This window comes from Atractosteus spatula, chromosome 11, assembly GCF_055471065.1.
Source record: "Atractosteus spatula isolate fAtrSpa1 chromosome 11, fAtrSpa1.hap1, whole genome shotgun sequence".
Taxonomy (NCBI): Eukaryota; Metazoa; Chordata; class Actinopteri; order Semionotiformes; family Lepisosteidae; genus Atractosteus; species Atractosteus spatula.
In genome coordinates this window covers 38,636,836-38,660,790 of record NC_142716.1, presented here as the reverse complement: position 1 = coordinate 38,660,790, position 23,955 = coordinate 38,636,836, and the positions used below count along the sequence as shown (strand labels likewise).

General features: G+C 42.1%; 1 protein-coding gene across 1 annotated transcript; it reads right to left on the bottom strand.

Annotated features, from left to right (window-relative positions):
• Positions 1–254: 254 nt before the first annotated feature.
• tdrkh (tudor and KH domain containing) lies at positions 255–19,870 on the bottom strand. Its single transcript, XM_088927080.1, has 15 exons — positions 19,744–19,870; positions 16,434–16,588; positions 15,565–15,665; positions 14,142–14,334; positions 12,466–12,608; positions 10,500–10,806; positions 9,896–10,062; positions 8,994–9,166; positions 7,928–7,992; positions 7,669–7,820; positions 7,169–7,291; positions 6,513–6,567; positions 4,091–5,896; positions 1,759–1,829; positions 255–531 (listed from the first exon to the last, which is right to left on the bottom strand). Exons 2-14 carry the CDS (start codon positions 16,558–16,560, stop codon positions 1,774–1,776), a joined length of 3,468 nt encoding a protein of 1,155 aa, XP_088783206.1. The 5' UTR covers positions 16,561–16,588; positions 19,744–19,870; the 3' UTR covers positions 255–531; positions 1,759–1,773.
• Between the last annotated feature and the right edge of the window lie 4,085 nt (positions 19,871–23,955).

Genomic DNA, 23,955 nt, shown 5'->3' with positions numbered 1-23,955 from the left:
AACTAAAGACTTGCATGTACAGCAGCTCATATTTTTCACACAGTGAAGACCAATACAACAGGATAGAATACTGTAACAATCAGTTCCGAAATGAAGAAAAGTGGAGTCGCTCCATTACGACTTCCATGTGTCTTTAGAGTAAAGCACACACAGAGGCACACCCTTCCCATTGTGCACAGTAAACAAAATGAACACACTCTTTGCCTGTGACTGTCTCTCAAGAGGTTACTGCTTCACAGTGAGGGATGGCAGTATTGAAACCCTGCACTGCAGCCCCAGGGACTGGCCTTACACAGCTCCAGAGCTGAAGGACAGGGGCTGACACAGGAGGTTCCACAGGCAAACGAGGGAACACTTCTCACGATTGTCTGAAAGTCCGAAAAGAAAAAGACGGAGAGCGCCGAGCCTCAGGTGCTCTTGGTTCTGCTCTTCTGCCATGGCTGTGGCACAAGCACGCTGGGGTCAAGGTTCAGTCAGACTGCAAATCTTCATTTGTTGTCAGCAGGGGGCGTCGTGGGAATCCCCGACACACTGGAGAGAGGAAGAGAAGTGATCTGAAGGTAAACTGTCTACTGCCTGGACGCGATGGGCATAAAGAGGCACAAAGTAAAAAGATATATTTTTATAATTTGCCCAAAAATATAATTTGACAGAGGCAAGGACAAGGAAAATCCTGCTCATCATGAATGCAGTTGTTCAGCTATAAAATCACACTACTGAAAGATCCAGCACAAATATACTTCAACTGCTTCTGAATGTTAAAAAATTACACATATAAACAAGGAACTATCAATTATATAAAATATTATCTAACTCACAATTCATGAGGTTTTTGCTATAACTGCATTATTGTAGAATTATCCCAGCATTCTAGACAGAGTGCAAAACAACTCATGAAGTACAAGAGAAATAATAACGGAGCTTGGTTATTACTCACAGGATCCATGGAGCTCTGGGGCTCCATTTATAGTAATTTTAATCTAGAAAAAAACTCAGTATAATTTCCATATGTGTTGGTTTTTTACGTCTTCATACTAATAATGATTAATGTTCAATCTAGTAGCTATATAAATAATATTGAACTGATTTAATGGTATTTCGATGAAAAAAATCTATCTGGCAACTAGCAATTATTTGATAAATACATACAGATGGACGTACATGTACAATAAAATAAAATAAATGAGTGCTGAATGAAAAATTATGTCTGAAATTATTATATGTTTTAGCCTTGTGTGGACTAACAAAGTGCAAAAATACCACTTATCTCCATTTTTAATTTTTTAATGTTTTTTTTTTAATTTCAGTTAGCCTTGGCTATCTAGTAACAACACACTAGATGTTACACAGATTTAACACTTAACTGTATGCCAGCATTACACACAGTGTAATCACAAACATGGTGCAGTGGATATAAAAAGTCTACACACCCTTATTGCAATTGCAGGTTTTTGGGATGTAAAACCAGAAATCAAGATAAATCATGTCAGACATTTTTCCCATCTTTAATGTGACCTTGCAACCAACAAAATTCAAGAGAAAAACAAGCAGATAATTAGGAAAAATAATTAAAATTAAAAAACCTACAACACCCTGGTTGCATAAGAGTGCACCCCCCCCCCCCCCCCACCAACTAATACTTTGTGGAAGCACCCTTTGCATTTATTACAGCAGTCAGTCTTTGTGTACAAGAATTACAGCGGCATGGATAAGTGCAGAGCACAATTCTTCCCTGGGGAAAAAAAACAGAACAAATACCTTTGGTCTTTGGTTTCAGATTGATTCATCTTCAATGATATCATCCCCACTCCCGGAAATGGAGGCGACTTCTGAAAGACACAAGGCTCGGTAAGACCAATCTCTTCCTTCACCTGGCCTGTGAAAGGGCCACACACTAGGCATGGGAGGACTGGAGAACATCTTCAGAAAATAATCATGGTTGCTTTCCTATGGAATTCAGAGGAGCAAGAATCTGTGCCCAGGTGTGCAGGGGACCCTAAAGGGAAATCACGCGACACAATGAGAAGGAGCACCACAGGTATTCTACATAGCCCAACCTCAGTGCACCTTTTACCAGTGTCTCTTACATGCACCCTGTCTATAATAAACCTTATCTTAACACTGACTCCAAACCTCCACACAGGCTAGCTCCAGGCACTACAGAAAAAGTAGGTTCAATTTGGTAGCATGGCTAGCAACATGGCACCCACTGTACTTTTACTACCGATCTGGGTCTGACCGAACTCTCAGAATCGATATTTCTCATACAAATTTTAAACAAACTTCCAGACCATCTAACTGGAAAAAAGAACCTTCCTGCTTCAGTTCTAACTGCACTTTCCTGTAAGTCCTCTTGACCTGATGATCCCCTGAATTGCAACTTGATTCATACAGTAAAGGCTACTGTATATTAAAGAAACAGACTATAAAAGATTTGTAGACAGATTGTCAACAACTATTTAGACAGATTCAGGATTAGTTTAAGGAACTTGTCATGTTAACTGAAGCACAGTTCAGCTGTGCTAGAAATGGGAACACTTCAATAGTATACATTTCTGGAGGTAAACATATCGCATCCTATGAGATAAAGCATATTTCACAGAACAGGATATACGATGATGAGTAGAAACCAGTTTGGTCAACACTGATAGTCAAAAATATCAAACTGATTAAATCGGACATAAAAATACTTGCTCTGGCACCAAGAACAGAGTAAGACAGACGTGCTCCTCCTTCCCATCACCCAATCATTCAAGCTAGTCATTATCTGATACACTAAGATCTCCACAGTACCTCACAGGAGAATTAGCAACAATTAAAGGAGCAGCACACAGCCACTGACATCACTCCAAGCCTCCAGGTATCCAGGAAATGGTGGCTGTCTTCAACACTGAGTGCCCTGGCCAACTCCAACCCTACCCCTGGCAGAGCTCAGCCAATTGGGGGAGCAGCCAACTTGGAAGAGCACAGTAACTCATCACATCTGGATTGCACAACTTGACTTTGTTCATTGAGCTACAGAGAAGCCTCCTGATTACCAAGTATTACTGATACTTAAGCAAGCTCTCCCCACATGGATTAGTATGAGCAATTACTGGTATAGATAACTGGGAATAATTAGGCAGAGTAGCAACGTTCATCTAGTCGAGAGTGCTCAGGGTTGTGAAAAAAAATAATTAATGAGCACTAAGGCTACTATGGCATTATAAGGCTACCATACTTCATACAGCCTTATGAACTTCACTTGTACTCCCCTGATTGTGTACACAAATTTAACTATGTAAAACACTGTATATTAAAAAATGAGAAATAATGCTTACAGATGCATTACAGATTTCGCACAAATGCTCAAAGCTGTACAGCACTTCCCTTAACTTTCACTATTTAATTCATTCACCCATTTTGTTAGTGGGGGAACCAGAGCCTATACCCTCAAGCAACGGGCGCATGGACAGGACACCAGTCCATCAGAGGGCACACACATACAGACATGCACACCCTTACACCAGGGCCAATTTTCACAGAAGCTAATGAACCTATCTGTAGGTCTGTGGACTCGGAGGAAATCTGAGCGCCTGGAGGATCGGCAGACAAACATGGGGAGAATCACAAACTCTACGCAGATAGCAGCCTGGGAACTGAATCCAGGATTTCAGCACTGCCAGGCAGCAATGTCAACCACTGTGCCACCATGAGTAATCCATGATCTTAATTTATGGCAAATTACAGTGCATTCATTACTAAGTTTTCATGTTAATGAAGCGGTGCAGAGAATAGCATAGTAACCTACTGGATCAAAGTACAGAACAGTAAAAGATAGTTTTAAAACAGAAAAGTCCATCAAATGCAAATACATTGAATCCTTCCATAACAATGGTTCTCATTGCAGTTATTCAGCACATAGAAGTTTGCATACTTTAATTAAACAACTGGTGATTAGAGGTGCAAATATTTGCTCTAGACAACTGATGATCCTAAGGTGAAGGTGGCAAAAAGGGTATCTGGATAATGAAGAGAGACAGGCTACCAGTCCTCTGTGTAACACCCAATGTGTGCTCACACGTGACTTACACTAGGACCCAGTGTTTACCTGAGGCACCCACATCCACTCCATGGAATGAAAGTGCTACATCAAGGGCAATCTGGGCCTCCATCTCCTGGAGGAGGACCTCAGAAGGCTGGGCTTTAATCTCAAAAGGAAGCTCAACTGGTCCACAACCTAAACCTTCACCAAATTCACAAGCAGCTTCAGGATCGTCAAGGTCAAGTTCTTCACAACCTGCCCTTAAATCAGGACAGCTTGATCTAAACTCCGCTGCCTCCTCGAAATCACCTCCTCCTGTACTCCTGAGATCTTCCTCTTCAATGTCCCTGTTGATACCTTCAGCTGCTACAGGTATCTCTCTTTGGACATCTCCTGAAATGTCAAAATCACCTTCCTCACCGTCTGTAGGGTCATATACATCCAGTCTTCGAGAAACTCCAGTGTTAAGATTTAGCACAGTACTTAGCTTAGTAAATCGATCATTCCTTATGTAAGTGTCACAAGAGGAAGGACCAGGGACTTTTGCCATCAGTTCTGGTACATTACATTCCTCATTCCTATGAAAGGCAGCAGATGACTTCTCAACATCACTTCTCTCCACTTTTGTCCCACAGTCAATGTCTGTAGGATTTAAAGCAGATATGACCCCCTCATTATCCTTCACTTCTTCACTTGACTCCTGCTGACATGCTCTGAAGGAAGTCTGTTCTTCAGTGCAAGACACCCCCTTGCTTGATAAATGATCTTTCTCTTCAATTCCGACCTTGGCAACTTCCAAACTTTCATTACAAAGGGCTGTTGCAATCTCCAAACTTACAGAAATATCCCCTGTACCATTCAGATCCTGTTCACCAGCAATGGTTTCAGATACGGCCTTCTCCTCAATTTGCACTTCTATTCCACAATACTCTGGTTCAACTACCTCCTCAATGGGAAAGCAGAAAGAAGAATTAGTTTCCATACAGCCGGAAAAAGCCCCTTCTGGATGAGAAACCTCTTGTTTTTCTAGGATGATGTGGCTGAGACCAGAGACGGTAGTTTTTGGCAAGGGCGATACTGTAACCTTATGCTCGAGAAATAGGAAGGAGCCCAAGATCTCCTGGTTTTCTCCTTCTGCTTTTCTTGGGATTTCAACATCCTCCACGTCATCCTCTTTTTCCAGACTCTCCACAAGGTAATTGCCTGGGCTCAAGCCACTGGAAGAGTGGATGCTGGTCACACTCTGCTCCGAGTCCCCCAAAGAGGCCGAGGTCTCACTGGAGGAGAGGGAGGAATCCTCAGAAGCCGACATGAAGAAGGGACATCCTCGGGGGGAGTACAAGCTGCTGTCAGGGCCTAGGGAGGTACTAGCTGAGGTGTCCAAGTCAGATACCGCACTGACACTGCTGTGTTCAAAGACTTCATCAGACAGTACGACGGAATGCAGAATGGAGGTCACATTCTCCACAGTGGAGGAGGGGGACACTGGCACGTTGGACTGTCGATCTGGAAGGTCGAAGGTTTTGTATGTTCCAGAAGGAGAGTCTTTGACTTCAAGAGTGTTGGAAGTCAGGGGAAGTGGATGCCTTGGCTTCCTGTTCTTTAGCAGAGTAGGGGACTCGGGAGTGGCTGGCTGCCTTTTTAATAGACCTGGACTGGGATGCACAGGACTGGGGGAAAGGAATTCCCTCGACTTGCTAATGCCCTCACGAGAAGGCGTGGATTCCAGCCGTCCAATGAAAGAGCTCAGGAGGATGGGAGAGGTGATCTCCACATCGCTGCGCATGGCCTCCGGCTGGACAATCGGACTGGAGGAAAACCCATTCGGCTTCATACTTAGAGTCTGTGTCGCCCAGTGTTGACCTGGAGCAGCTTAACAGAAGAGTTTTGTAAAGAAACACAAGCACCTTCACACTGGAACTTTTTGACAAATACAGAACACCAACACAAGACACATATACGGTATTGCCATGAATTCGGAACTGAATTCAGAAGTTTAAAGCACTACTTAATGCAGAAAGCAAATTAAATCAAAGTGCCTTAAGAGTCTAAGTGTGTATGTGAAAATGGGTTTTGTTTAAATCCAAAGTTATTTTGCATTAGTCTTCAAATTGTGTGCAAACTTAAAATGTTTTTTTTTTTAACATGAAGATTTTAGAAAATGTAAGTCAATGATATTTGTATCAGAATTTTAAATTCCAATAAATCTCACGGGACATAACACAATTTAGCATATCTAAGTAATTTGTAAGAAATATGCATGTTGGAAGGTTTATACATTATGAAATATAGTATAAGAAATGCATGATTGTATTCTCATTTCTGGATTGTGCATTAACCAAAATGTGAGACTCTATACCCTATTCAACCAATAAACTACATCTGGCATGCAGCACTAGCATGCAGAAACTAATTTAATGTTGCATCATCAAAAAAGCAGCACCACCTTTTCATGTGATAAAAGTGACAGTGAGGAATGGGACTGTACCTGACAGACTGAGACAGGACAAGCTCAACTCAGAGGCAGCTCCTGTCACATCGTCCTACAGCAAACAAAAACAACGTCAAGTTTAAAAAGGCACCGGTGTATTAAACATGTAGAGCCAACGGACAGTGCTGGAACAAACTAACCATCTCCTTCCTTCCTTCTTGTTATCTGATTACCTACCTACAGTGATCATGTTTCTAAAGCCTGAAGAAAGCTTAAATGCAATTCATACTGGACTAAAAACACATGCTAAAGGAAGAGAAGAAGCTCTGTGCACAGTTGCATAACCAAACTCTAGTGCCAAGGTTATGTGCTCACATTTATTTGGTGCAGAGTGAGAACTAAAAAAAAAAATCAGTTTAGAGGAAGAGTCAAGTAACTAAGACCACTCTGAGGGAATGGACACAGGTCAGTGAATATTATTCAGTGAGTTATGCAGCTATAAATGTAACATACAGCTGAGCACAGGATTTGAAAAAAAGAAAAACTCAGCTTTTGGAATGTGTGGCTATTAAGGATAAGGATGCAAAGGTATTGGTTTAATACCATGTAATTTGTATTGCTTGGTTATATACTGTATTACAATTTCCAAAAAAAACACCCTCCATGCCCAAAACTAACAGCTTTTTTGCCATTTTCTGCTCGGTCTGACTCACCAGCACCTTCTGCAGAGACATGTTCTCCCCCTTCTCCAGGGGGACCCCCTCCTCACTGGCCCCCGTGTCCCAGCAGCGCACGGCATGACCCAGCCGGATCAGCTCCTCGCCCAGGTCCAGCGCCTGCGAAGGAAGGGGAGGGTGAGTGCTGAGAAGTACACGGGTCGCACCCGAGCTCGAGGGAACATTACTTGAAGCAGGGCTGAAGAGGCACAGCAGAGACCAGTTATCGCACATGGAGCCAGGGCCGCTCAGCCACTGGGAGGCAGAGGGTACCACAACCTGGATCCATCACCTTTCTTATATGGTTTAATAATGAGAATGGTAATGCTAGATCTGAGAGATATAAATACGTATAAGGAGGTAACAGAACCTATTACAAGGCATTTGCACGCCTTTTATCTCCTCAAATGAACCCAAAGTACAACACGGGCAGTAGAATACACAAAAAAGGGCACAGAAAATGTAGTCAAAAGTTCAAGTCCGGGAAAGGCCCTGACCTTTCCGTTACTGTAGTCATACAGCTGGACTTTGGGCCAGGTGGACGTTCCCGTCATGGAATAGCTGCACAGTTTGGCCAGGAGAGGTTTCCACTGTGCGCAGTAGGTCAGGCGGTCAAACTCCTCCAGCGCTTCCTCTGTCCACGTCTCCCCTGAAACCAACAAGGTGTCATCAGCATTTGTTTTCAAGTACAATACACTTTCAAACCTCTTGTGGCATCAGCTCAGCCCAGTGCTTGGGCTGTGGCTGCAAGCTTACCTGCTGGGCACACTCCTGCAAGACTGCACTCTATGGCTTGAAAAGGCAGGCTCAGGAAATCACTCCTGAAAAAGGATGGAGAAACTCTGAAGCGTCTTTAGAACAAAATTCAACATGTGAGCTACATTGAGGTACTAATATGGAAATTTCATTTTGGAAATTAAAATCCCCAAAAGTGACATCAAGAGTAATTTTCTGAAGCACCTTCCGTAGTGTCAGTGAATCATCTCAAAGCACTTTTGATTAGACTTTAAAAATGTTACTTTAAAATAGCAGATTCCCTGATTATTGTGGGAACAACATTCCATATCTTAGGAAGATAGGCATGGACATATCTGGATCTTTCCCAAAGGCAGGTATTTGTGAAGGAATTATAAATTCTTCAGTGTCTGATGCTGTAAACCATCTTATTTTAATGCAAAGAAGGCATAAAATTGGTTTCTGAATGCGTTACTTTCGAGAGGCCCTGGGTTAGACAAATTAAAAGCACCCTGTAACCTTCTCTCCATTGCTCTCAATGCTGCTCAGTGTTTCTCTTCCCCCAGTCCCATGGACCAGCACTACTCCCTGGGGTGAGGCTGCTCCTTCAGTCACATATCAGGACTCAGATTATGTTCCAGTGTAAACTGAGCTTTAATATACAATAAAACCAGACCACTCTAACTTAGTTTACAAGACCAATTTAAATGTATACACATAGATCTACACTAGAAGACCAAGATCCAATGGTAATGTAAACAGGATGCAATCATATATTCTTGTTTTTTTGTCACGTGAACCAGAAACAAGCACATTGTTTTCCCTCCAACAAAAATGATCTCATACTTCCCTAACTCTTCGGCATATATTTTAGCTACTACTAATCGTAACTTATAGAAGTGCTGAAGATACTCATCACATAGCAGTCTGACTTATGGGTTCTACAAACTGTAGACTTTCTATTCACATTAAATCTGCAGTGGCAGGCAAAGATTTAAACTCAGTTTTCAGAGAACTCTTGTCAGCTGGTACAAAACCCTCTTCACACTTCCACACTTCCCTGGGTCCGATGCTGCAGTGTCCTCACCTGAGGTTCCGGAGCCAGTCAGGGGAGATCTCCCCATTGTCCCCATAGTCCACGTAGTACACGTCCACCAGCCCATTCTCCAGGAAGCCCAGGACCCTCGCTCTGTGCCAAGTCCCATGCTGTCTGTATGGGGCCGCCACGATGTCACCCACCACCACGCTCTGGATCTTCTCCTAAGGGCTCAAACAAACAGCAGCTCAGCCTCGAGGTATTGTGGGAACCCTGCACAGCTTCCACTGCAGCCTTTCAAAACCTGAAGACCAAGTAACACAGCCGCACCATTTCCACAGAAACGGTTTGACTCCATTTCCCCCAGGATGGGGACAGAGACATACAGTATAGGTGAAGAACAGTGGTCAGATTTTGCTTTGACCAATTAGGTGTCTGTGCAGAGAAAAGGAAATAATTTACTTGGCAAGAGAGGAATTAAATTTCCTTTGAATTACTAAATGGTACAAATGATCCATAAAAGGTTATTTAAAACTTATTTTTCCTTGTCTCTATAATTTTCATGAATACAAAAGGTAATAAAGTTAAGTTTAGGAATATCAGCTGAATACACTAACTCTGCCACAGTCAACCATCTTAAATTCCTTGATCAGAAAAAACACTTCACATGGCTCGATTAAAGATTGAGCATACTGAAAATGTTATGTATTTATGCTGCATTAACAGGAAGAATAAAAGTTGTCAAAGCATCATTATTGATTAATAAGCACAGCAATATCCTTCATTAGCTTTATGTATTCACTTCTCACAATCACTGAACAGGTGTCAGACTGGTCATTTCAGATCCAGCTGAATGGAGTTCTTAGTTGAGGTCCCTGTTCAACCAAGAACACTAGGGGTGCCCATACTCTGGTTTTCTCTAAGGATGCTCAGGACAGTAGGGCAGCACTTACATCCTGAGTTCCATTATTGTAGTAGTGGCTCATCTCACTGGTCAGCTGGTCCAGGTGCAGCGAGCGCACTCCCAGGATCTGGATCCAGAAGTGCTGGGGATTCTCGTTGGCGGACACGTACACCTCCAGGTGCTCATCCGGCTGGAAGCTCAGGTCTGGACTGGGAACTGCCAGGGAGGGAGCAGAGAACTACTGCCTTTCTAGCAGACATGACAGCATTGATCAACACAGAATTTTAGGATTCAAAATAAAGCCCTTTTGTTCTCAGCTATCAGGATTTGACTTCCATGATATGGACAACTGGTACAGAAAAAAGCTTCAGCAAATGTGCAAAAGTATTTTAATATAATACTCCAGTATGCCTTTCCCCTTTCAACTAGACTGTTGTGTTTAGTTGCTTAAATAAGCTGCTTTTAAAGAACATTCTTCAACAACGTAACTATGGTCATTTTAAATTGAAGTTGGTTTTGCAATTTGAATCTCACCCCCAAAAATTACTATAAAGGCTGATCTTCTCTCTGCCAAGATGAATGAATTCTTTATTTCTATTCCCTTCCCATGCATGAACTGTAGAAAGTTGACTTCGAGGTAGGCGACTACTTGCTTTCAAATTTGGAGATCTGCTGGGGTGGCTCTTTCACCAGCTCGAGATCTGCATTGGTGTTGGCCTGTTCTTCTTTCTTGGCATCGGTCTGGCCCACTTGTGCAGCCGCCAGGGTCCCATTAGCCTGGGGAACCCCGACTCTATCACTGCCCTTATCCCCCTTGGAGGGCAGCCCTTGCCAGCTGCTCCAGCCCTCCTCCTGCTGCTTCAGTCCCACCGGCTGCTTCCTGTGCTGCCGCTGGGCAGAGGCATTGGCAATTCTCTTGCGGATCACCTCATTCTCCAACACCTTCTCCATAATCAGCTCCTGGGAACACAGTGTGGTGCACGTTCTCCTGTGAATACCCCTGGGCTAAAACAGCTTGCCATCATGTTCACAAGACAATGCATCAGATTAATTACAATGGTATTCCTCTTCACCCCAAGGAGAATGATGGTCCACATGATGAAACACATACTATATCCTACCATGACTGCAACACTTACCTATCACATTAAATACACTCACTCCAGCAATCAATATTGTTCAACTCATGCCCAGTAAAGGCTCCAAGTAGGAGGTGGGCTCCGTTTGTCCAGACACTGCAAGTCTGGGCCTAGGTCACGTTCCAAGCATTTGCTTTAGGACTGGGGCACTCCAGTCAGAGTGTCCAATTGGCTCCGTGCTGATATTCGATTTGGGATTAGTCAATACAGATTGGCAGCTCCAGATTGGGCTCAAAAGATAAACTGCCATTACACATTTTTTTTAAATGCTTAGTTTCATGATCATAGGGCATACAAAATCCTATTAAAGCAAAATATTCTTTTAAAGCTTAAAAGAGTGCACACAATCCTGATTACACTTTTTTTCATTTAGGTGATATTCTAGCATATATTAGTGCGTGGTAATGTTAAGTAATCAGTATCATAAAGTAAGTGAAGAGTATTCAGTAAACAGCCTGACAGAGTACAAACATGTCTTCTTCACTGTAACTCAGGTTCCTCTAGTTCTGAGATGCTATTTCCATGTGCCTAGTGAAAGGGGATGACGGGTTCAAGAAAAAATGACAGCTCTGTCCTGAACTAGATTCCCCCAAAAAGTTGTGGGGAATGTCCTACTGCTCTCCGTTACATGACCAGCTGGGAAAACACCATTAGCCAGCTGTTAAAACCCATGGAGCTGAGGCCTCCAGCAGGGAGAAGAGAAGCAGAGGCAAGAGACAGAATCCTAGTTAAACAGTGGAGCTATGAGTCTGTGTGACAATGTGCAATGATGCTGGTAAGCGAGTTAAATTTGGTTAGAAGCTCAAAGAAGGGGTTAGGGTTTTGTTTTTCTTTGTTTTGTCGTTCTGGTCTGCCCCCACGCAGTAAATAAAGACTACTGATTGTGTACATTAAAGCTGCATGTGTGTGACTTTTCCTACGACCCAAAAAGATTCAAAAGATTGCTTGCTTTGGCACCCCGGCCTATAGCAGGGTTCCCACTCATTTCTATCAACAAAATTCCAAAACTTTTCCAGAACTTATTTTCCTGCATAATTTACATCTCACACGTCCTGGGTCTTCCTCTTTTTGGAGCCATACCTTGTTTTTCCCATCTGCTAATCGGAGGTCACTGAAAACACATTCACCTGGCATTTAGACACGGAAGCTAGGCTAACTTACGGCTCACTATAAAACTCCCGCGAGAGGGTCTGACGCGACAATATAAGGTGTAATGTCGGCAATGGCAACGCCTCAGCCTCTTTTTAAAAGTTTGCTAACTTCTGAACAAAATAACATGATATTGCCATGAAAATTTTGGGTCAATAAAAAAAATTCTATGAGTTTCCTCAAAACTTACTGGATATTTTATCATTTTTCAAAACTTTTCCAGGTCTGGAGAAAATTTCCAGGATTTCAATGACTGTGGGAACCCTGCTCTAGGTGTGTCACTCCTGTGTAAACAAGGTGTGTGTGAACTGCGCACTCCGGTGTCTCTGACCTTTGCCATCTCCACCTCCTTCCTGGTCCCGGTGATGATGATTGAGCCCTTCTCCCCCAGGCGACGCCCTCCCTTCTCTTTGGGGCAATTTATTCTGGCCCCTGAATTCCGGCACAGAGCCTTAATGGACTCCCCCCCACGTCCTGCAAAACAAGGAAATTAATTAAAAGTAGAAAATCAGAAAAAACAGAAAACCGTATCTTAATGCACATATGTTTTTATGGTCTTAATTATACTTGTGTTTAATAATTATGGGATTTGGCGTACTCGATTTCCCCATTATAACCATAGTCCAGCAGTTTAAGATTTTAATTGTAAACAGCTATCAAGAAAGAGAGCAATCAAAGTGCCATCACCCTACATAGTACAGGACAGGCAAACTCCACACTCAGAGATTCACAAACACCTGCAGGTATTTTAGGGGTCTTCTAAGAATTGATGGTTGAAAGAAAAGGGTTATTATTGTAACATCTACAATGTATGACGTATGATGTAGCAGTCTGTCCATTTGTAGCATAAAAGATACAGAACAGAAGGTTCTTGACAAGCAATAAATATAGTAAGAATATACAGCTATGTCTGACCGATCTGCCCGATTACATTTCAAAATTATACAAACAGGTTGGAATAATTATCGGTGCCAGGGATTGCGTTGCATAATTCAGAGACCTTGTAAAAAACAGACCACAGAAATGCCCAGATCTAAACATTTGCCATTTATGATCACGCGCACAAAGCTTGCACTGAGAGTCTATTTATGGTCAAGTGGGATTTGAAGTGTACAAATCAAGAGACGACTGGAGACGTGAGGTAAAGACTTACAGCCCACACATTTTGGCACACTCACTACTTCGTCAGGCCCAAAAAATTGTTTCACACATTTCAAGCATTTTCCCGACAATAGTCCAGGCAACCCATACATATACTGGATAGGATAATTATCAATTATACCAACTCCCACAAACACAGACGGGAAGGGAAGCAGTTTTACTGACTCTCTAGTTTTGTTTTACACACTTATCCACCCACCCATTTTCAAACCACTTCATTCAATTTAGTGTTGCAGGAGAGCTGGATCCTATACCAGTAAGCACCAGGTGCAAGCCAGGATATAACCTGGATGGGATTCCAGTCCATCACAGGGCACACACAGACACATACCTGTACATTCACAACAGGGCCACTTTTACCAGAAGCCAGTTAACCTACCACTGTATCTTTGGACTGTGCGAGGAAACAAATCAAGCAGATGGAACCCCAGGTCTGTGAGACAGCAATGATAACCACTGCACCACTCAAAATTATTATTTTTGAAAGCTGGAGATGGGATTTGAACCTGAATCCTGGAACCTTACAGGAATCCAAGACAGTGATTTAACCCATTGAGCTATTCTGGCTCTTTACACACTTATTTGAACTTTAAATATCAAATGGAATGGCCACTGAGGCATGTGATCAGGTCAATTGCTGCTTTAGACTCCGAAATCAGCATACAAACAGCTAAGAGTAACAGAACAGACACAGCTTATAGCACAGCATGTAAACTTATCAATTATCAATGAGAAAGCTAAGTATCACTCTGCCCCTTCTGTCCTACAGTCAATTCTGAGTGAGTGCTGCAAGCTCCAGAATTGAGGTCTGCAGCACACTGGACAGGTAAGCTTACAATGTATTACCTATGATTCGTCCAAAGGCAGTCTGAGGCACCTCAATGATGTCTGTGATGGCCTCGCAGTCAGTCACGAGCTGTGCGATGGCAACCCTGGCTCTGCACACCTGCTCAGCAGAGCCCGATATCAGGAAGGTCCTCTGAGCAGTCCCTGCCATCTCCGTGTCCACCTCCACCTGAGCCCCCGACTCCTGGCACAGCTGGACACACAGAGCAGGAGACTCAACACCACACAGCCCACACACTGCCTACATGTACGACTGCAGCAAGCTCCTCCTACTTCTTCTGGATGGCAGCACTTCAATGACCAGACTCTTGGAGAGACAGCAGATAGCTTGCTTAGAACATTGAGGATAGCTGTACATGGGCGGTCAACTTACCTGGGGCCCCTTCAGTATCCACTTAACCTCTGAAATTGGAATTAATTCAGTATCGGAAGACTACTTAAATAACTGGGGAGAAAACACATCACTATTTCACCAAATCAGCAAGCAAACTGGGTGCCACCCTGAGCTATAGACTCTGGTACAGTTGCACCCTCTTTTCTTCCTCCTGGCACCGACTGTACAATCCATCCATTCACTCCACTCTCAGGTTGGAGAGCCTCATGCCAGTTGCTCCAGATGAAGACCCTAACCCTCTATCACAGACGTTCTCGGGGTCTACCTACCTTCAAGTCTGAGGAACATGCTGTGATGTTTAGTGTACCTGACTAATGGAGCTTTCAGATGCGACAATGCCTCTGAATCCCCAACTGCTCTCCTGAGTTACTAGTAAGCTGCAGTCATGAAGTCTTTTGCTGGCCAACCTAACTGCAGCCAAAAAAATCACTTAAAAGACTGGGTTGAAGCCAAGATGCACTTATTATACCGACACGAGGAAATGGTTCGCAGAAAAAAAGTACAGCCAGGGTACATTGCTAGTCCAAAATGGCAACAAACTCATCAGCTTTCTTTCATCTTCAAATCTTATTTAGCCTCCTTTTGCCTTTTTACCTTTCAGTCTGAGAGCTCCTATTTTTAAAAATATTTTTCTTTATGTTGTTGTGATGTAGTATGCTAGTGCTAACTACCAAACAGGTTAGATGGGCCCAATGACCTCTTCTTGTTTGTAATCTCTTTATGTTGTTTTTCTTTGTCGCTTTTTTAAAAATTATTTAATAATCACATACTAAGCATTCAATGCATCACTTTTACATTCAATATTAAAGTTAATCCATCATTTAGCTGTGATAAATCTTAACCTACAATATTAAATTGTGGTTTGTACTTACCTGACTTGCTAAGAAATGTGCAATGCACTTAAGGACTTTAGGAATTGTGAACACATGCACAAGTGTTGTCAGTGCGCAAAATCAGATTTTCAGCGGTTTTGAAGAAGAACAATACTCAGGCCCAAGTGCAACTGTACAGAACAGAGCTGTACTGTACCAGATTGAGGAAGCAGCTCTTGCGGCTGGCAATGGCTTTGTATGCCTCCACCGGAATGGTCACTGTGGCTCTGGTGCTTCCTTCTCCACTGCACTTCATTCCTGGAGAGCACAAAAACAGCTCACAAACCAGCTGCCTGAAGAGAACAGCCTGCATGATGCATGCTGCTTCAGAGTGCATGCTCTCAAAAATCCCCAGTTAGCCTGTGCATTCTGAGCCAGTCAAGGTGAAATCAACAGCTCAGTCAAGTTGCTCTGCTGGAAAAGAGCAAGTCCCTGCTGACTCATCCCAGCACAACCCTAGTGGAAGCAACAGGATAAGTCTCAGCAACAGCCAACCAAGGGCACAATCAAGGCTTGAACTCAACCTGTGTTCACATCTCCAGGAATCGCAAGCTCTCCAATGGAGTACTTTAGCAGAAGTAATGCATAGGAACTCAGTGATGAGATACACTGCTATTGCCTTTGAAATGAAATACATACCCCTTCTTTCATAGAAATACATCAGCTCACCTTCCCCAAATCCAAAGCCTTACCACCACACATCAAATACCCAAAGCCTGTACATAAGGGAGACACGCCATTGGGCAGACACAGAAAAACACCCAGAGGAGATACCATTCCAGACTATGGGATAACTATTTGTGTAGTTCGGGGCTCAGTTCTAAGGAACTTACAAGTCTCCCACTCCCTATATCAATGAAAAATAGTAAACATGTTGCAGGCTGCGTCACCCAGAAGGGTTTTGTAGCTACACAAACGCTATCAGACACTACAAACATGCATTTCATTCAGATGTTAAACCTACAGTGCAATGTTTATGGAAGATCCCAGGAACCCACACAGTGTTTCGGGCAGGACAGTGCTTACCTTGGCTGTTCCTGTACCGCCGGTAGAGAAGGTAACCGATGGCAGCCCCAACGGGGAGCCCCAGGGCCAAAGTCAATTTCTTCCCCAGGGACTGGCCGTTCCAGGAGGCTTCGCCCACCACCGCCATGGCCCTCACCACGCCAGGGAGACACCACCTGTAACAGCAGGAGCACCACGGTGCTTTACAGGGGAGCAAACAGCAACAACAAAGAACTCCCACACAGGAAATGGCCCTCTGAAAAGTCCACTCAAACCTTTAAATAAGAACTATTAACAATCCTCTTCAATTGTTTAAGCACACTGTAATCAACATGCAGCCAGTACATGAGCCATTTTCAAACCTGAAATTCACCAACTGCAAAGCACACCTCAGGCTGTCCAGAAATAAAATAATATGAGCTTTACTCTGCTATGCCACCAGGAGCTTGGACTCATTGCCAGCGAGACAAAATGCATTTTTCAACACAAAATGAAGCCACTGGTGATTTGGCTAGTGGGAGCATGCAAGGCTGGCAACTGGAAAAGATCCTACCTGGGCTATTGTGGGAAAACGCCTGGGATTTGTAAACCCAAGCTCCAGGCTGATTGTCATCACTCTGGACTTTCAGAATTTCAATACGATATCAACAATTGTTAGAGATTAGATAGAGATGATTGTTAGATGGATACCTGCATCTGCTTACAAGACAATACTGAACACTTTGAGTTCAATTCAAAGCTGAAACTTAAGGAATACTGTAGGGCTTTAGGGCCTTAATTAGACAGGAATTAGCCTCTACTTGTTAGTACATTAATAACATGTAGGACAAAGCAACGTGCATAAAGTACACTGAAAATTAAGACTGCTTTGCAATCAGCTATTCACAATTTTCCGTGTTGACAGGCACACAGTGCTCTCTTTGTGATGTAGTGCCACAAAGCTGTTCTTGCTGTGCTCATTAGATTTTTACTATAATCACCAAACAATGGACAATCTTTATGATTGAGCAAGCGCAGAAGTCAACTGCAGAGCCTTCAGGAGACTTAAGCCTCAGTGTGGAAATGAACAGGCCATGGCATCACACATACAATAATCCATTTAAAGAATTCAACAGGCATTTTCTTGATGTATTACATAATCTATTTAGCCCTGCCAATGTCTTACAATTCATTATATTTCCCCCACAGCTGACTATGCTGAGCATGTAAAACAGAATACCTACAAACCTGGTGGCTCAGAAGTTCCTCCACACTCACACTTATACAAAGCCTCAAAAACTTATTTAAAACTGCATCAAATTCACAAAGTTATCAGGTAAATAATTGCTTTAATTGTGTAGTGGCATTTTACTGAAAAAACAATCAAATTTATTATGCTTATTTAGATTTGTCAACAGGGACTGATCAGCAGGGAGTCTACTGGGAAAACCACAGGCTATTAGCAACGCAGGAAGCTGTACACCTGTGACTCATGCTGGCCGCTGGGATTCTGTACTATTCCTCTCGTACAGGCTGGGCAAGCACATTCACTGGTCTCTGACTTCAAGATGGCACATCACCTCAGCTCACCCCACACATGCTCAGAATCTAACAAGCTGGGTATTGAGGAAGAATTTTAGCATTTAACTTTTCTAAAATGTATAAGATAGTGACTAGATGGCTTTGAAAAATGCCTTTTACCCAGCAACAGTATGAAAGAACAATTGCAAGCATATTATTTGACTTTTTGATATTAATGGTACAACAGCAGAATGTTTAGCTAATTTCACACCTTTTATTTATATACTTTCTTTTGTCTGTATGCAAGGTAAAACTGCTTCTTAAGAAGAACGTGGTCAATTACAAATAAATGTTTGTAGAGAGAAAAACAGCTCCTAATATGGAAACTTAGAATGAGCTTTCCCTTGTGAATTAGCTGTATAAAACTCATTGCATTTATCATCTCGGTGGAGAGGTTACTCACAGGTCTGTATGAGAGGCTGCTCTCAGATCTGCATGATTATATCCTCCCCATGCGCATGAATAAAGGACTCTGCTTGACCACACCTAACCTGAGTGAAGACTTTTCTTCGACAGTATCCACAAAATAAATGTCTCATTCATCGTGGAAGAACTTCATTGTCTCACACACACACACACACACACACGGATGTGTGTTGTCCTGCTGGGATGCTGTCACTTCAGGATGAGCTCACAGGAAGTGGTGTCATAAGACTTGAGTAATGTAGCTCTGTGTAGACAGGTTTCCATCAATCCCACCAAGCAGAGCTCTGTAGACACTAGACTACCCAGATCATCACACTGGCCTTTTGTACACGACAATTAGCATATTGTTCTGCACATCTGTACAACACTCACCGATATCCATCCGATTGTCAACAAAACCTTTATTAAGCCAGACATGAGAACCTTAGTACTAGGCAGCCCATCTGAGATGTTGTGGCACAATTATACGAAGGAGTTGTTCTGTTGATAAATGGCACACCAAACTGGTTCCTTTCCACTTTTGTCTTTCTTCAGTCAAAACACCACAAATGCATCACCGTTAATCACGAAAGATCAATCAAAATAACTCCCAAACATTTTAAACACTAACCAAACAATGTACTGTATTCAATAGAAAAAGAATGTGATTTGAGCGTTTCTTTTGATGCTACTAGACCATTCGTCGTGACCTCGGTATTCGGTATTTAGAGGCGCGCTTTATATTTTTGTATTATACGCTCCAAAAACAGCCAGCGAACTTCCCAACCTTTAAACTAAGAATACAAGATGCAGAGACCCAGCGGCTTTGGAGCATTTGAATTCACTGTTGTTTAGACAATTCCATTCACCTGGTGTATGAACGCCGCTAAACAACTTCAAAAGGCAGTTAACCAATGGGCTACTATCGCCTTTAAAAACACCATAGAAATTACACTTCTAAAACCTGAAAATCCTCACGGTCTTCCAACACTTCAGCTTTAAGGGAGAAGACTCCACAGTTGCACTTTTCAGCGGTGGCTGTTTTGAACTGCGGCAAGCATGAAAACCGCTCATCCACCCAACTGCAAAACAGCCGACATAAAAACTGCAACTTACAACCACTGTCGCTTCCTGTGAAGCCCTTCTTTGGTACACCTGACTTTTTAAGTGTTATTAACCAACTGCAAAGCTGGAGCATCAAAGTGAATAACCTTGCAAAGGCTTAGGACTTCAGAACCGCAGCGTCCGCTGATGTAACAGAAATACAGTCACCTTGACAGTATTTTCTGCACCCTCCAATTGCCCCCCCTCCTTTTCATAGCGATACACAGCAATTCAAAAAACAAATGAATTGACAGACACTAACCAGTATCAAAACCTCGCTTTGCAAACCTCTTTTGCTTTTCAGTAACCGCTGCAGCGCCTGTATCGCGACTTCTATGGACCAGCACGCCTTCCATCAGACCTGTAGACAGAGCTGACCAATAATATTCGAGCTCAGGAAAAAAGCGGCCAATCGGGTTCGAGGAGCCATGCAGACTAAATCGCCAATCACAGTGCGGGCCTGCCTTGACACCTTACCCAATCAGAAAGGGGCATGGGTGTACGGAAACCAATCACAGTGCAACACGAAAAAAAATCCAGTTAACCCTAACCAATGGTAAAAAGATTGGAATAGCAGCCTTTTCAATTCGGAGGATTTTTAGGTTGAATATACATAGAACAGCGGATTTACCTAATTTTAAATGTCTGGAATAATTTAATTAAAAAAAACATTTTTAAAATAAAAAAACTCAAAGATATTAAGGTGGCTATAAATATAAATATTTTTAGTCCTGCATTGTAGTTTATGAATAATAAACATAAAATATTTTATTTTAATCACGGTAAAGCCAACAGCCAAAATTAAACAGTAGTTTCTTCCTGATGCAAAGCTAAGGCAGCAATTGTTAACGAGAATAAAAGCTACATTTCCACGGTAAGCATGCTTCGCGGTACAGGTGTAGGTGACGAGACTGAGCTGACAGGTTCTGAAAATGCTCTTCTCGTAAATGCAGTACCACTAGACCTCTTCCTGTTAGGCCCCCAGAACCAACATCTTGTCGTTCAATTATTCTTCTAAGCAGGAAGTGTGAACAGCAAAGACATTTCAAGGATGCTCCATGACTCTTGAGATACTGAATCTTGAAGACTGCGATCTGTTGCAAGAGAAGTCAAAATAAGAAAAATGTGGCGTGTGGTTGTGTAATAATTTATTCATTAGACCCTTTAAATGTTTTCACTTTTCTACAAGGGTCAAATATTGCAGAATTTACTTGTGTATTCATGAGGAAATTGGAAAACATGAGCAGAAAACGATTTAAAACGTGTCATCAATTAGAATCAGTATTCCCACATTCCTGTATTAAGTTCAATTAGTGGTGCAATGACCAACGTATTGCAGTAGAGTCCCGTATAAATTAGCAATTGGTTTCAATAGTCCGAACTGGAATTAATGGTACGAAATGGTTCATCGTGTGTACACCAGAATGTAATATGTTTTGCCAAAGGTGACGCTGTAATGAACTTTTCTCTACAGGGTTTTTAAAACATTCTGAATTGCAGGTATTAAATTTGTTCTAACCCTAACCAGTGCTGAAAGGATTGTGGGTAAATTAAGATTGTAGGTTGGTGACCGTGTTGTCAGAAAATAAAAGAAATTGTGATTTTGGCGATTATGTTGGTTTATCGTCCATAGTAGTTATAATAACGAGCATTATAAGAGCACATTAGAATTGTCGAGGAGGAAGAAGGACTCGCGGTTGAGGGAGAGAAATTAAAAAGTAATGGAAGACTTTTTTTATTTTAGTAGTTGCCTGCCGGCGTAAGAAGTGCATGTACAGTATGGAAGCTAGAAATTGCCGGTAGACAAAAGTAAAATTGTATCCACTGTAACGGGACCTACTGTATGTGGCATATTGCTGAAATTGCAAAGCAGTGGAGATTTTTTTCATAGAGAATTGAGTATCTTGGCATTGCTAACGGAATTGAAGACGAAAGACTTTTTAAAGCGTGATGAGGGAAAACATTCCGCTTGCTTCGCAGTGTGGTGCAACCAGGACAACCGGGCCACAAAATCATGACGTCAGTGGAAATTCTGGAGACACATTTTTCACCAAAGCGATTTGGGTTTGCAGCAAGATTTAGGATATGATAAATTATATTTGTTGTATTACCGTCCATGACATGGGGAAGGAGTATGCTACATTACGTTCATTGTTGCTTGTCTTAATTACGTTTGAAAGGATTTGGGATGGATAAAGTTTTTAGGATGATGTTAGTGTTATCAGAAAATAAACAGCTGAATCTGGCACTTAACTCTGTTTAATGTCTAATTATTTTCAGTTCTAATGAGCTTTCTCTAAAGAGGACACAACAGAACTCACTGATCACCAGCAGGTAGCAGTTAAACCTTTTCTGCTAGAATTTTAACTAGGAAAATTAGATACTGGTTCAATCAAATCTTTAGCTAAGAACAGTTCCAAACGAGAGGAAGCCAGACAAAACACACTTGGTAGTAGCTAACTGATCTGAGGATCTTGTCAAGAGTGTAGCTGTTTCTTGAAAGAGTATAGGCTTGGACAAACGTGGCTGGGTGGCATGTTCCATATTCACACAATTGTTTCTATAACGTGCCTCCTGTTCTCAAGTTTTAAAAACACTTGTAAATAATTTTCATTCGTCCTCTGGTTGGTTTTACTGCCGGTTTCTGTAAAAGTCCATGCAGTTGACATATAACACTTTTTCAGACTATGAATATGTACAGAAGCTGTCCATGTAGGACTTTCCTTTCAGGAAGGGGAATGTACCAGGTTTGGGTACTCTTTTCTGAACTGATTTCCAGAGCAGCTATAACCTTTTAGTAACATGGTTCCTGAAGGGGACAGCACTGTTGTCCAGTGATTAGCATTACTGCCTCACAGCAGTGGGGCCCTTGGTTCAATTCTGGACCTGGTGTGCAATCTGCATGGAGTTTGAATGTTCTCCCGGTGATCATGTGGGTTTTCCTCTGGATGCTCTGGTTTCCTCCCACAGTCCAAAGCATACTGGTAGGTTAATTGGCTTCTGGGTAAATTGACACTGATGTGAAAGTGTGCTTGTTTGTGTGTGTGCCCTGCAATGGACTGGATCCCATCCAAGGTGTACCCTGCCTTGCATCCACTGCAAAGTCTTTATTTTGAGGGGGGTATAGGGGATAGGTGCATTGTCTGGAAGCACCAGAACAGAAATCACAATCAATAATTCAGGAGATGCAGACAATACCCCAACAAGTGAAGCAATTTGCTTTAAACAAAATAAACACTTAAAACTGTATTTGGGTTGAATCTACTTGACTTAATGGACAACAAGCTGGCCTTGTGATGAGAAGGTTGTTCTGTTCACAAAACGAGACCAAGGTCTGCCGCATAGGTGGTTGAGGTGGCAGGGTTGATGGAGGACTGCCTGAGCAAACAACGCTGGAAAAAGAAAGTTTGAAGTCCTGTTTTTATACCTCAGCACAGTAATGGCAGGATCTGGGGTATTGTCATTTTCCTACAGTTTCTTTAAAGGCTCCTTCATAGTGGCCCTCAGTCCAGTAGCGTGTCCCTGGGTGAAGAGGCCACACACATTGCCTTCACAACACGACTCTTAGGGGCCAGACCTGGATTTCGGTAGGGACGGTGTTTTTCAGAACTGGGCTGTTTGCCGAAATGTCCTGAGTAATAACCCAAAGTGTCAAGAAAAAAGGATCCAGATCCATTAACCTTATAGCTCTTAGCAACAGCAGTACATTCAACTTCAGTTCCATACCCCTTTCATTCTATTTATTTATAATTTCAGTGTATAAAACAAGGCGTCAGAAAAGACTGTCAATTACAAACATTGGTTAGAAATATTGGGCCAAAATTAATATACATATTTTGGAAAAAATACACAAAACACTTAATCCTATGGCATGTTATAACTTATTTTACAAGATTAGCCATATGTACAAGGTAGACTGGGCTGTGAACACCAGGAACCACTGTGTGTTCCTTAATTAACAAATGATACAATGAGGTTAGAAATATAAATCTCATTTAATGGTAAACAGTAAACATAACACAATAAAAAAAAAATATTTCACGGTGAAAACATTTAGCTGCTAGTTGTTAAATAAGCCAGTCAGTCAATACAGTGTTCTTCAGCTCTTTTGACTTTGAATATGTTTACATGCAGGTTTGAATGCGAACATACTTTTCATAAATAAGGTGCTCTGTCTACACAGAAGTAATTGTCATTCCTGGCCTTTATTATTGTCAGCTATCCAGCTTCAAAGCACATCAGTTTCAATGCTGTAGCATTAAGTCATGTTCAGGAATGAAATTATGTTTCATGTCAGGATTGATAACTGTATTTTTTACAGTACATAAACTAAGTATTAACAGAAATGTTAATCAAATTATTTAAAATTCTGCATATGATTTATATAAAGCTCCACTAATAGGATACATCTTAATAACAGTTGTAGCACTAAAGCACTAAAGAGACTGGATTCTGTTTAACTAATGGCCAGTCT

Coding starts and splice junctions, on each gene's coding strand:
- tdrkh (XM_088927080.1), bottom strand. CDS start 16,560: ATGGCGGTGGTGGGCGAAGCCTCCTGGAACGGCCAGTCCCTGGGGAAG. Junction 15,666..16,433: donor GCGGTACAGGAACAGCCAAG/GTAAGCACTGTC, acceptor TGTGCTCTCCAG/GAATGAAGTGCAGTGGAGAA. Junction 5,897..6,512: donor GTCCTGTCTCAGTCTGTCAG/GTACAGTCCCAT, acceptor TCTTCTGTTAAG/CTGCTCCAGGTCAACACTGG.